This window comes from Natrix helvetica (genome assembly GCF_964273705.1).
Source record: "Natrix helvetica genome assembly, chromosome: 3".
Lineage (NCBI taxonomy): Eukaryota > Metazoa > Chordata > Lepidosauria > Squamata > Natricidae > Natrix > Natrix helvetica.
In genome coordinates this window covers 31,089,895-31,103,998 of record NC_138549.1, presented here as the reverse complement: position 1 = coordinate 31,103,998, position 14,104 = coordinate 31,089,895, and the positions used below count along the sequence as shown (strand labels likewise).

At 39.0% G+C, this 14,104-nt stretch overlaps 1 protein-coding gene across 2 annotated transcripts in view; it reads left to right on the top strand.

Moving 5' to 3' along the window:
• The window catches only part of GRTP1 (growth hormone regulated TBC protein 1), a gene marked incomplete at its 5' end in the record, with an annotated part of 50,029 nt that overhangs the window by 19,756 nt on the left and 16,169 nt on the right, over positions 1 to 14,104 (top strand). For both annotated transcript variants that reach the window (XM_081947304.1, XM_081947305.1), the window contains 2 exons: positions 2,994 to 3,118; positions 7,952 to 8,048. In XM_081947304.1, coding sequence (XP_081803430.1) covers positions 2,994 to 3,118; positions 7,952 to 8,048 — 222 coding nt within the window. The remainder of the gene's footprint in view (positions 1 to 2,993; positions 3,119 to 7,951; positions 8,049 to 14,104) is intronic.

Genomic DNA, 14,104 nt, shown 5'->3' with positions numbered 1-14,104 from the left:
GGTAGTCCCTGACTTTGACTTACGATCATAATTGAGTCTGGAATGACAATAAATAAATTGTGCAAGTCATTAAGAGGTCATCATGTGACTGATCTGATTTTATGACTTCTTTTCAATGGTCATTAAGCTAATCTGTAGCTGTTAAGCAAGCACTTTCCCAAATGGTTGTTTTTTGTCAGAAACGGGAAGTAAATGCTGATTTCTGGCAAAAGAATATTGTAAATTGCCGTCTTGTGACTTTGCAAATGGCCATAAATGTGGGTTAGTTGCAGTGGTGGGTTCCAGTAGGTACTACTGCTGGTTCACTTGTGTGTGTGCTTTGCGTGTGTGCTTTGCTCGTTGTGCGCACATGCAGAATATAGTCAAAATTGTTCTGCGCACGCGCAAAAGCGAAAAACAAGATGGCAGTGCCTATGGTGCTGCCCGGAGAACCAGTTCGGGAGCATGGCAGGCCTGGGTCGCTGCCAGTTTCAGTGACTCAGGCCACCAAACCACTACCAGTTCAGCCTTAGAATCCAGGTTGTAAGTTGCTTGATTGGATTAGTGATAGCTTTAAATGGTTGCTAAGTGATTAGTCATAAGTTGAGGACTACCTGTACCTAACTTTTATAGCAATAAAATAAGGTTTTATTTGCAATCTTATACAACAGAATAACTCCTTATACAATAGTATAGACCTGTCCATGGGCTGCTCTAGAGAAAAAATTATGTAGAACATTATCCATACAGCCATTTACAGGTAACCCTTGACTTATAACCACATTTGAGCCCAAAATTTCTGTTGCTAAGCAAGGTAGTTAAGCGAGACATGCCCCATTTTACAACCTTTCTGTCACCGTTATTAAGTGAATTACTATGCTTGTGAAATGAATCATGCAGTCCTTAAACGAATTTGGCCTCTTCCATTGATTTTGCTCATCAGATGCTCCCTAAGAAGGTTGCAAATGACAGTCTCAGGACCCCAGGATGCGACAGCCATCATACATAAATGCCAGTTACCAAGTGCCCAAATTTTGACTACATGACTGTGGAGATGTTGCAACAGCCATAAGTGTGAGAACTGGTCATAAGTCACTTTTTCCAGTGCCATTGTAGCTTTGAACAGTTGCTAAATGAAAAGTCAAGGACTGCCTCTATAGTGCTTTGTGACTGTTCTAAGTAAAATCCTAAAAGCAGTGTCATTTAGTGATATCACTAACATTGCATAAGTATGCAGTAACATACAACTGTTTAAGCAGCTCTACAAGCACCACTGCTTCCTATACCAACTACTCTAACCTGCAGGGTTTTCTGGGTAGTTTCAGTGCCTGCTAATTTAAATTTGCATGTCTTTATTAAAGGGGGAATTAGAATACTAAATAGGACTCAGATTTGGTCACACTCAAAGCAAACCTATTTTACCTGAAGACTGGGCATGCCCAGAAATGCGGAGAGGAGGAGGAAGAACATGATGGAAAATTCTTGATGCTTGAGCCAAAATGCATTACTTAATTATATTTTAGCTGTCCCTTCAGCTAAAATGTAGATGTCTCTTTAGCTATACCCTTCAGATATAGCAACTGTATATATTCATACAAGTTAGTCTTTGCTCACAGTTCTTGGGAGTGATATATTTTCTAAAGCTAGAGTGATTGCAAACAAGTAAATTTTACTGAATTTATTGGAAATTATTTTTAAATGACTTTAACACAGAAACATAACAAAGGCAGGTTTCTCAATCCTTTAATTTCATGTTTTTTTAAAGCTGGTTTTGGTATTTAAGGTGCAGCAGTAAATGTAATTGAACCACAATCTTAAAAAAATAGAGAGAAACGTATATTTATATAATATAATTCTATGATTCTCTTTACTTATTTGAAGTTAAATTCCATTCCAGAATTATTCATTAGTATGCATCTAGATGTGCAGACTGGTGAGAATTGATGGATTTTGCAGGATAAAAGAAAAACAAAGCCAACTAGAATTTTTCTAAAATGTTTGATGTAGGTTTTTACTTTTGAGCAAAATATTATCTTATCATTTATTTAATCATAAATTCATGCATAATTTGATATGTTCAATTTGATTCAATTCCCAAAACTGAATATAATAGAATAGAATTCTTTATTGGCCAAGTATGATTGGACACACAAGGAATTTGTCTTTGGTGCATATGCTGTCAGTGTACATAAAAAGACAAGATACATTCGTCAAGAATCATAAGGTACAACACTTAATGATACTCATAGGGTACAAATAAGCAATCGGGAAACAATATCAATATAAATTGTAAGGATACAAGCAACAAAGTTACAGTCCTGCAGTCATAAGTGGGATGAGATGGGTGATAGGAATGATGAGAAGACTAATAATAATAGTAATGCGGCCTTAGTGCATGGTTTGACAGTGTTGAGGGAATGACTTGTTTAACAGAGTGATGACGTTTGGGAAAAACTGTTCTTGTGTCTAGTTGTCTTGGTGTGCAGTGCTCTATAGCATCATTTTGAGGGTAGGAGTTGAAACAATTTATGTCCAGGATGTGAGGGATCTGTAAATATTTTCACGGTCCTCTTTTTGATTTGTGCAATGTACAGGTCCTCAATGGAAGACAGGTTGGCAGTAATTGTTTTTTCTGCAGTTCTGATTATCCTCTAAAGTCTGTGTCTGTCTTGTTGGGTTGCAGAACCAAACCAGACAGTTATAGAGGTGCAGATGACAGTCTCAATAATTCCTCTGTAGAACTGTATCAGCAGCTCCTTGGGCAATTTGAGCTTCCTGAGTTGAAAGAATTCAGGAAGAACATTCTTTGTTGTGCTTTTCTGTGATGTTTTTGATGTCAGGTGTCCATTTTAGGTCTTGAGATATGATAGAACCTAGAAATTTGAAGGTCTCTACTGTTGATACTGTGTTATCTAGTATTGTAAGAGGTGGTTGTATGGTAGGGTTTCTCCTAAAGTCTACCACCATTTCTACGGTTCCACGGATTAATTTTTAACATGTTTCCTTTTTCATAGATATCAATAGGACATTTCCAGATAATATAAAGTTCCGCAAATCTGCTGTTCCCTGTTTACAGAAAACACTCTACAATGTATTAGTAGCATATGGGCACCATAATCCATCTGTGGGATATTGCCAGGTAAGTAATACTAAAAATATGTTATTTTTCAGGTAGAAAATAATAGCAAACATGTCATTAAATTTACCCCTGTGGTGTCTTGAATGCTACTTACATTTCAATAGCTTAAGACATGTAGTCTAGTTGTTTTCTAGCTTGAACCTCTTTGGAATCACATTTGAGATTGAGGACCACCTACCCAACACTGGAACTGGGTTTAAGAAAATGTACCATGCCACATATGTCTCAGGACCTATAAACTCTCTCTTTCTACCAGTTACAAGTGATAGTGGACAAGTGAGAATGTGCAAAGAAGCATGTCATTGAGAATGTATTCTAAGTTTTGTCTCCTATTTTCTACCACTTTTGATCATATTTGAGCAAAAACTCAAATCACTTGGAACAAGTCTTATTAGTTAAGTTCATACTCTGTCCTAAGTAATAAACCATGATTGGCTAACCCATAAACATCGAGTGTATAATGTGCTAAGACAAACCAGATCAAGCATATTGTAATTAAATATATTTTGACAGATTTCAAAGGAATGGATATTATTATCAAATCAAGATTGCAAACTAGGCTTTAAGTGTAAACCAAAACCTTTTAATGATTAGGATGAGAGCCAGTTTGGTATAATGTTAAGGCACCAGGCTAGAAAACAAGAGACTGTGAGTTCAAGTCTTATTCCAGCTATGAAAACCAGCTGGATGACCTTGGGCTAGTAACTTTCTCTCAGCCCAACTCACCTCAAAAGGTTGTTGTGGAGAAAATAGGAAAAGGAAGGTGTGTTGATTTATTTGTGAAAACAATAAATACAGAATATAAGTGAAAGAATGGTGTTTTGGGTCTCAGCATTTGAACAGCATCTTAGATTACTTGGTATAGCAAGTAAATCCCTATTTCTTCTCTAAAAATTCAGATTCCACAAACAGGACTCTTTCATTGGGGTTAATCAATCAAAAGGGGTTTAAGAGCTTATAAATATTATTGAGGCAGAGCATGGGAGTCCTGTGCTGTACCATTTGATGATTTTAAGTTGGTTGAATGGGTCTAGTCACTTGACTAATATGACTTTATATACATAAGTTCCTTGGACCAGTCCAGTAGAGTTGCTTCCTTGTTGGTCCAGTAGAACAGAACCTGGCTAAAAATAGTTTTAGAGCAGCCTTTACCAATTGACGTCCCTTTAACAAAGTCTTGTAAGTTGGGGCTATGATAACCAGAATTCCTAGCCAGCATCGTCAGTTGGAATATCACTTCATCTGACAGAAACCAGTAAAGCAAAAGATAGATCTAAGTTCTCCACTTGCCCAGGTGAGCCATTCCACTCTCATTGGTGAAGCTTAATGGAATAATGTTTTCCTCTTTTCCAAAGGCCCTACTACTAACATGTAACTTAGTAACTTAGTTGGCCTCTATGTTCTCCCATTAAGAAAGTGTTGGCAGGTATTTTAAATGCAGGGGTGGGCTTCAAAAATTTTAGCAAGGGGTTCTCTGCCCGGTTGCTGGGTGGGGGGGATGGTGGGCATGGCCTGGTCAGCCTCCTGCATCACGTAGTGGTGGTGGTTGTTGCTCTCCCCGGGCTCCAGAGGTTTTTCTCAAACCTACGGTAGGGTGAAAACGGCCCCCCAGGCTCTAGAGGCTGGAAACGAGCCTGTTTCCAGCAGGCCCATTTTTCACCCCACCCAAACCTCCACATACACCCTGCACTTACCTGCATCCAAAATGGGCTGCATGGAGATTCCGGGGAGGGGAGGGGTGGACGGGGCCAGCCAGGAGTGGGATTTGGGGGTTCTCTGAACGGCACAGAATCTTAGCTAGAGGTTCTCCTGAACCCCTGCGAACCTCCAGCAGCCCAAACCTGTTTAAATGGAATTTGCATGAATGACTGACAGTTCTTGATTGCCTTGCGCTTTCCTCAAAGGAAAGGTAGAAAATAAAATAAATATGACGTCGTTTGCATTTTGTGATCATTTTTTTTTTTTAAAAGGAGACTGTTTCCAGTGTAACTTTGCTCTGTGTAGGGAAATGGGGTAGACAGTATGCAGAAAGGTTTATGTGATTATGCGGTTTATCTGCAGTCCAGTCTCGGCTGATATTTTAGCATTTCTATGAGAAATGATTTGGAAAAAAAAATGAGCTAAACCAGAGCTGCTCTTCTAAATGTTTGTAGACATTTGTATAATTGTTAAAATAGATCAGCTGGAGCTCTTAGTGGATCTGGTAGCTTTAAAATAGCTTTTCATATATCTGACTGCTAGATAGTGCATTAGATCAGTGTTTTTCAACCTTGGCAACTTGAAGATGTCTGGACTTCAACTCCCAGAATTCCCCAGCCAGCGAATGCTGGCTGGGGAATTCTGGGAGTTGAAGTCCAGACATCTTCAAGTTGCCAAGGTTGAAAAACACTGCATTAGATGATCTAAATATATTGATGACGGTAGCTTAACTACTAAAAACAATGATTGAAAACAGTGATTGGAAGCCGATGGTTTGTTAAAATAGCCAATTTTGATAGATCCACTCTCATTGGTGAAGCTTAATGGAATAATGTTTTCCTCTTTTCCAAAGGCCCTACTACTAACATGCATTTTCCCTGAAGGGGGATATGAGAGGCAATCTGTGTTCTCTCCTGCAGTAGAGACTTGAGAAAACCAATTGATGTAGAGAACCAACGTTCTGGGCATGAAACATTTTCTCTTTTTAGGATGCAGTAGGAAGTTAATTCTCCGCAGCAAGTAACTTAGTTGGCCTCTATGTTCTCCCATTAAGAAAGTGTTGGCAGGTATTTTAAATGCAGGGGTGGGCTTCAAAAATTTTAGCAAGGGGTTCTCTGCCCGGTTGCTGGGTGGGGGGGATGGTGGGCATGGCCTGGTCAGCCTCCTGCATCACGTAGTGGTGGTGGTTGTTGCTCTCCCCGGGCTCCAGAGGTTTTTCTCAAACCTACGGTAGGGTGAAAACGGCCCCCCAGGCTCTAGAGGCTGGAAACGAGCCTGTTTCCAGCAGGCCCATTTTTCACCCCACCCAAACCTCCACATACACCCTGCACTTACCTGCATCCAAAATGGGCTGCATGGAGATTCCGGGGAGGGGAGGGGTGGACGGGGCCAGCCAGGAGTGGGATTTGGGGGTTCTCTGAACGGCACAGAATCTTAGCTAGAGGTTCTCCTGAACCCCTGCGAACCTCCAGCAGCCCAAACCTGTTTAAATGGAATTTGCATGAATGACTGACAGTTCTTGATTGCCTTGCGCTTTCCTCAAAGGAAAGGTAGAAAATATGAAAAAAAGGAGTGTTCATAAGAGGAAAGGATTTGTCTTGAAGCTATACTGTTCAGGTGAGCTGGTCTGGTAGTCCAAATTAAGCTTGTTAACAGAAAACGACTATCCCTGTCCGAAAACAACCATCACAAATTTACCATCATATAATTTCAGTAGATGGTGACTTTAGCTTTGGAACACACTGTTACTACGTATATTCTTCAAAATAGATCCACTATTTTCCAAAATATTTGGCAAATCAATGCATCAGTCAGAATAATTCTGACAATTATGTGCTTTAGAGAATTTGAAGCTTTTTCAACTGCATAAAATATGTTGAACTTTGCAGGCAGCCGATTGTTCCAAGTACATAGGCATTAGAGTGTATGTGAGTCTGTGTAATTTAAGATTATGTTTAAGGAATTTTTAATTAGTTCCCAGTACAGAAATGTTAATGTGACTGTCAGCTAACCTATTTCAGGGAATCTTGCACTGAGCATTCCTTTAAAAGAATTGGACAAGCTTGCTTTGCTGTTTGCTGCCTCAGTACTAATAGAGGTTTGTGCTGGCGTGCATGGTTAATAAATGCACTTGCTCTTCAAAAACCCTCTGAGGGGTAAACCTTTGTAGTTCCTCCATCCAAATGCCAAATAGTCACCATGGTTGCTATTGTCAAGCAAACTAGCAGCACAACTGGAGGGCAAAATATCCCAACCACATGGAACACTTTTTATACTGACTGTTGGCTGTTCAGAGATTAGAAAGAGGAGATGGGGGGAAGGGAGGCACTGTTTGAAGAAAGCCAATGTCATGTCAACAGATGATTATTAAGAAACTTGGAAACTTAAGAGAACAGCTGATTCTGTTTGAATGACCTGAAAAGTTCTATAAAATAAAATTGACACTTTGATATATATTTTTTTGGTCTTGTTTGAATCTAAGCTGGCATTGTTTATAAAATTAAATTTTGAAAAGTATAATCTTTCTGTTTTAGAATTGACTGGAAAGATCAAGAACAATTAGTGAAATAAAAGCTAGGAGGATTAAAAAGACAACGGGAAACCTGAGACGCATTAAAGATTAAATCTAAATGAATGCAAGCAATACTACTCTTCCTGAATATTTTAAAACGTACAGCTCACACGTTTAACACTTTAAAAAGTTGCAGCGTTACTCAACTTTGTTGCAAAGTAATTTTTGATTTGTAAAAATGCATAAGTATATAGAAACCATCTATTGGCATAGTCACCAGTCTATAAGCTTGTAATAGGGCAAAGACAAATGTTATACTGACAGCAGAGCCATTTTTTAAATTGTCCCAGATCCCAAATAGATGAGTTATGTCAGAATAATAACCACCTCATAATTATTTCCCATCAAAGCCTTGCAACCTCCCCCCCCCCTCCCCAAGTGCCTCTGTTGGATATGTGAGCAGAAGAGAATAGAAATAATTCCTGTGCTGCTTAATTAATGAAAGATTTTTAAGTGTGACATTAAACATGGAAATGAAAAATGTTTTGCTTTTTTCTCTTTATTTCATTCTATTGACTCTCTCTTTTGACATGAAATAAATAGGACATTCATATTTATTTCAGGGCATGAATTTCATAGCTGGATACTTGATTCTTATTACAAGGAATGAGGAGGAATCGTTTTGGTTATTAGATGCACTCATTGGCCGAATATTACCTGGTATGTCTGAATCTCACCTCACAATTCATTTCCTATGTCTCCTGTTTCCTTTAAGTGTGTTTAATAGATAGAACTAACTTCATGTTCATAAAGACACATTTTGGATTCCAGAAGTCTAAATGTATATGACCGTGATGGCAAACTTATGGCACGTATGCCACAGGTGGCCCGCAGAGCCCTCTTTGGGAAAACGCAAGCCATTGCCCTAGTTGTGTACCTCCCGCTGGCCAGCTGTTTTCAGGTCTCTGCCATGCATGCGCGGGGGCAGGGCACATGCGGGAGGCGCGCACGCACGCATGGGGGCAGGGTACATGCACAGGAGATGTGTGCGCATGAGTGGGGGGTGGGGCGCATGGGGATTGTTGCAGGCACAATGCATTATGGGTGTGCACGCACATGTTTTTGGTACGGCGCCGAAAAGGTTAGCCATCACAGGTATATGATGTACCATCAGTAATGTATTGAGAATTCATTCATTTTACACAAATGACACATTCATGTCAGAAACTGCCAGCTACTGCATGTGCTCCTTAAGGTTATGTTTACCTGTATACAAAATAAATATGACGTCGTTTGCATTTTGTGATCATTTTTTTTTTTAAAAAGGAGACTGTTTCCAGTGTAACTTTGCTCTGTGTAGGGAAATGGGGTAGACAGTATGCAGAAAGGTTTATGTGATTATGCGGTTTATCTGCAGTCCAGTCTCGGCTGATATTTTAGCATTTCTATGAGAAATGATTTGGAAAAAAAAATGAGCTAAACCAGAGCTGCTCTTCTAAATGTTTGTAGACATTTGTATAATTGTTAAAATAGATCAGCTGGAGCTCTTAGTGGATCTGGTAGCTTTAAAATAGCTTTTCATATATCTGACTGCTAGATAGTGCATTAGATCAGTGTTTTTCAACCTTGGCAACTTGAAGATGTCTGGACTTCAACTCCCAGAATTCCCCAGCCAGCGAATGCTGGCTGGGGAATTCTGGGAGTTGAAGTCCAGACATCTTCAAGTTGCCAAGGTTGAAAAACACTGCATTAGATGATCTAAATATATTGATGACGGTAGCTTAACTACTAAAAACAATGATTGAAAACAGTGATTGGAAGCCGATGGTTTGTTAAAATAGCCAATTTTGATAGATCACGTTGGACTATTTGGAAAATAGTTTACTCAAAGAACATAAAAGCATTTGCCCTGAGGAAGGTCATTGGCTTGACTTGAAGTCTTTTAATTTGGAATAGTCCTTATTGTTCTACATCAGAACTGAGCATTTTACTCCCACAATTCCCCTGCTAACCTGGCCACTGCTGGGATTTATGAAGTTGATATCCATATACATAAAGATTTCCCAAGATTGGGGAAAACTGTTGAACATTACAGCTTTTTGAAACACAGCATAAGAAAGTTCTAAAGCAGCAGGTCTCAACCTGTGGGTCGAGACCCCTTTGGGGGTCGAATGACCCTTTCCCAGGGGTCGCCTAAGACCATCGGAAAACACATATTTTTGATGATCTTAGGAACCAAGACACCAATTTTATGGTTGGGGGTCACCACAACATGAGGACCTGTATTAAAGGCATTAGGAAGGTTGAGAACAACTGTTCTAAAGGGTGTCAGCATAGGCTCCGTAATCTGCTTGTATTTGGTAAATCGATGCTGCTTTTCTTATTACTAATTCATTTCCATTGTACTGTCAAAGTAAGGAGGAGTTATTTTGGATGGCAGCATAAAGTAGTATTTGGGTAAGTTATCTGATGTCTTTCAGATGGAAGACAAAAATGACTTATTTAGTAAAAAAATACCACATTCAACAGGATGAGGAATGATACACTGCCAGAATGTTATACTTCATCCTTAGAATCTAATCTACTCATAAAGTTCATGAGGTAGGTGTTTGCATGAATAAGCTTGGAGCGAATGTGAAAAATTAGATGCAGTCTATTTTTTATTATACTGTAAATCTGTTACAGTTAAAGTAAACACGAAATGGAATATAGATATTGCAGAACCTATTACAGTAGACTGGTTATGTTACATTAAGAAAAACATTCAACATTGGTTAACTATTAACTGTGTGTCCAGAATAATTCAATTATTCCTATTTAATTCATTAGCTGTTTTTAGAAGCTACCACTAAAAGTTGACCAGCACAAGAACCACCTTTGTATCTCTCTCAGATGGCAAAATATATATATTTGAAATTAAATCTGTTTGATACATTTTTAAAATAAACCAGATTAAATCCTTGTGAACTATTACATAAAAATTACAGATTATTAGAATTGAGATCCATTAATCCAATTTTGACATTGAAAGAATTAAATCTTTCTAGGATAGAAATCCTTTCAAATCTATCTTCCAACACATGTGGTAATAGGATATTTAATCTAGCCTTAATAAAAGCAAATTGTTATTTATGATGGTTATTTGGAACTGATGCCAACATTCCATAAAATGGATAATTTAATTTTGTGTATTTAGCTCCTACATGGGGATGTACCATAATCTCTGCTTAGTCCATGTTTGTAACTATAAGCTCCTTGAGAAAAGACTGACAACAAAAAATGCATATATATGTATATGTGTGTGTAGTGGGTTGGGGGGAAGAGTGTACAGAATTAATGTTGAAGCATGGGATGTGTAGACTAAAATCCTAAACTGAGGACTAACTACTTTTGATTGATTATGTGCCATCAAGTTGATGTTGAATCTTAGCAACTACATAGATACTTTATCTAGGATGATCAGGCCCTAACCTAGCCTGTCATGTCTTCTAAATGTGTGCCAATCATTTCTGTAATGAAGTCCATTCACCTTGCTGTGGGTTATCCTTTCTATCCCTTTCCTTCTGTCTTCTTAGCATTATAGCCTTCAGAAAAAAATTAGATCTTTGCATAATGTTGTCTAAAATTTTATAATTTCAACCCAAGTATTTATGCCTTGAGTGAGTACTATATTTGTTCACTTAGCCATTAATATGTTTTATTGATTATCCATGATATTCTTTTACATCAATATTCAAAAACATTAACACTTTTCATGCCCTGCTTCTTTAATATTAACTTCTATAGAGAGTCATAAGGAAAACCAATTCCTCCACAGTTCTGATCTTCATAGATGCAGACACATCCCAGCCAGAGGTGGTATTCAGCCAGTTCGCACTGGTTCACGTGAACCAGTGGCAGCAATTTCCCCAAGGTCGGAGAACCGGGAGCGATGTCTGGCTGGCCATGCCCCCGAACCGGTCCCTTGTTGTCGCTCACCCCACCTGCCCGGTCACCACTCGCTCGCCCTGTTCACCTGCCCCACCTGCCCAGTTACCGCTCGCTCACCCCGCCCACCCAGCACTCGCTCGCCCTGCCCGATGCTCACTTCTTCCCTCAACCCTCACCCCACCCATCTGAGCCCTACATATACCATCGACAAGCAGCCCAACTCCCAGCTACGTGCCTTGCCAGTCGCCTCCTCGCCTCACCTGCTCAGCTCACCAAAGGTAAGCATGCTGCCCACTCGCCCTGTGTTGGGGGCCTGGCCCCAGGGACGTGTCATTCCCCGGCTCTGGCCTTGCCCTGGAGCCGCTACACTCTTGCCACCTGCCTGGGCTAGGTCAGGAATATGACATTCCCCAGCTCTGGCCTTGCCTTGGAGCCCCTCTCCCACCACCACTTCTTTGGTTGCTTACCAGCGGCGGCTGGTCCAGATATTCTGGAAGGCAAGCTGATTGGAGTTTGTGGCGCCGCAGCTGGGAAGTGGCTGGCTGGCAAAGAAGCCTCCCAGAAACAGATTTCTGAACCAAAGCTGACTTTTCAGACAAATGAAAACAATGAGAAAGAAAGTCATAAACTAAATGGACAAATAAAAAAATAAGTCTGCAGGTCCAGATAAAATCCAGAAATTCTTCAAGAACCTAATAATGAAATTGCAGTTCTTTTTAAAAATATATAAAACTTTTATTTAACATTAGCCTCCCTTCTCGGGGCTTATAAATAGCCATTGTGACCCAATTCGTATGTCTTTGAGGATCAGTAAAGGGAAATAATCCCATTAGCATAACATCTGTTTCAAGGAAAATAACTGAAAGGAATATTAAAGAGGAAACAAGCGAAAATGCAGAAGAATAAGATTTGCTAAAAAGCCTGGTTTCTGCAAGGAATCTTCTCACTAAGTTTTCAAACATTTGGAAGGGTATAAACATTGAGTTCAGTTTTGTCCCGTTAATGTTGCTCACGTGGGTTTAAAAAAGCTGTTATCAAAATTCTTCAAAGACTTTTGACCTGAGCTGCGATGGAATAAGTATTTATCCAGATTACATCTGTTAAAAATGGCAAATTGTTGGATTAAAAGTTCGGTTCTCGTACTGGGCAAAAGCACATAAAAGCACACAAGTGGTAATTTTCAATTTTTAGCTGATCTGGAGATCATGTTGGACTGTGATGTGTCCATGTTTGCTAATAAAACCAATCTATTCAAGGTGGTAAAATAAATAAAAAAACAATTGTGCAGAGCTCTAAAAAGATATATCCAAACTTAAATGGCCTTCTAAATGGCAAATGCAGTCAGTATAAATAAAGCAATACTATGTTGGTACACACCCGAGGAATCCATTTTTAATACATTAATGGAATATGAGCTCAGCTGGTAATAAATGCTAATGAAGGGGACTGGAAATCACAGTTGACCGTCTGATGAAAATATCAACCTTGAAACTTTCGTTTTTTATGGGCTAGGCAGATGTTGTTTGGAGGTCTTAAAAGAATTGTTGCAGGATGTAAACTGTTCAATTGCTTTTGCTATTGGCTGATGACAATTTTGTCAATCCTAATGATGTTCAAGTGTTGTCGTTACTATCTTTATCATTATCCTAAACATGTAGTAGATTTGCAAAATATGGTGAGATCATACTTAGAGTATTGTACATAGTTCTTGGTCTCTGCATCATAAGAAGAATACAATTTGGCAGAGTTGGAAAAGATTGGGGCAAAAGTAAACAAAAATTATTGGAGAGCTGAATAATCCTTACCGTAAGTAGAAGGAAAGACTACTACTGCTGGTTGTGCTGACTACTGTAGGGCTACACAGCCAACACTGAATACTGTAGGGCTACACAGCCAACACTGAATACTGTAGGGCTACACAGCCAACACTGAATACTGTAGGGCTACACAGCCAACACTGAATACTGTAGGGCTACACAGCTAACACTTAGAGGTGTTCTGAAATAACACAGTGATATTTAATATCTATAGGACTTTGTGTAATTAGAAGTTAGGGATGCTATAAAAATACTAATACACTGTGAAGTGAAAACAGTGGGAGCCTCTATTGTCTTAACATTAAGGGAACAGTATTAGTCTTCAAAGTGACTTGTAATTTATGCAACTGTTGCTTTGTGCATCAGTTAAATTATTCCATATTTTTTTATAACCTCAGTCTTTTCTTTGTACTGAAGTTGAAAAGTATTATTTCTGCTTTTCTTTTCTTAGTTTACACCTCTGTTTTAGAACATTGAAAACTCTGCATGCACTTCTGTTTCTGCAGAGTAGATGTTTCAAAGGAGATGTATTGTAACTCTGTTAGGCTGTAGACTCTGCATACATACTGTATTTCCACTGCTGCATGTAACATATACAAATGTGTACATACAACTTCCTCCCCCCCCCCCCCGCAACTCCAGAACTGGATTTAAAATTGTAGTACAACACAGTTGCTTGTGACAGTCCTCCTTCCATTTACCAGATTGAAACAAAGCAGTGGGTTATTTTGCTTTACTAAAATAAAAATCCTGATTATTTTTGGGGGGGAAATAAGGAAATGAAGGACTGAAGATTTGGAAATAAGGAATGAAGAGGATACATCCTATGTAATCTTGTTTTGTACCATGGAGAGATTGTGAATGGCCAAGAATAGAGGAAGGCTGCAGTTCATTGAATTTCTTTAAAGACTGAATTCTTTATTTGTGGATGAACCATATGTAGCAATTTAAGACACATCTTTCAAAATCAGTTTTGCCACAATTCATCAGATTGTGAAATGCTGTAAGATTTATTTGTATAAATACAAG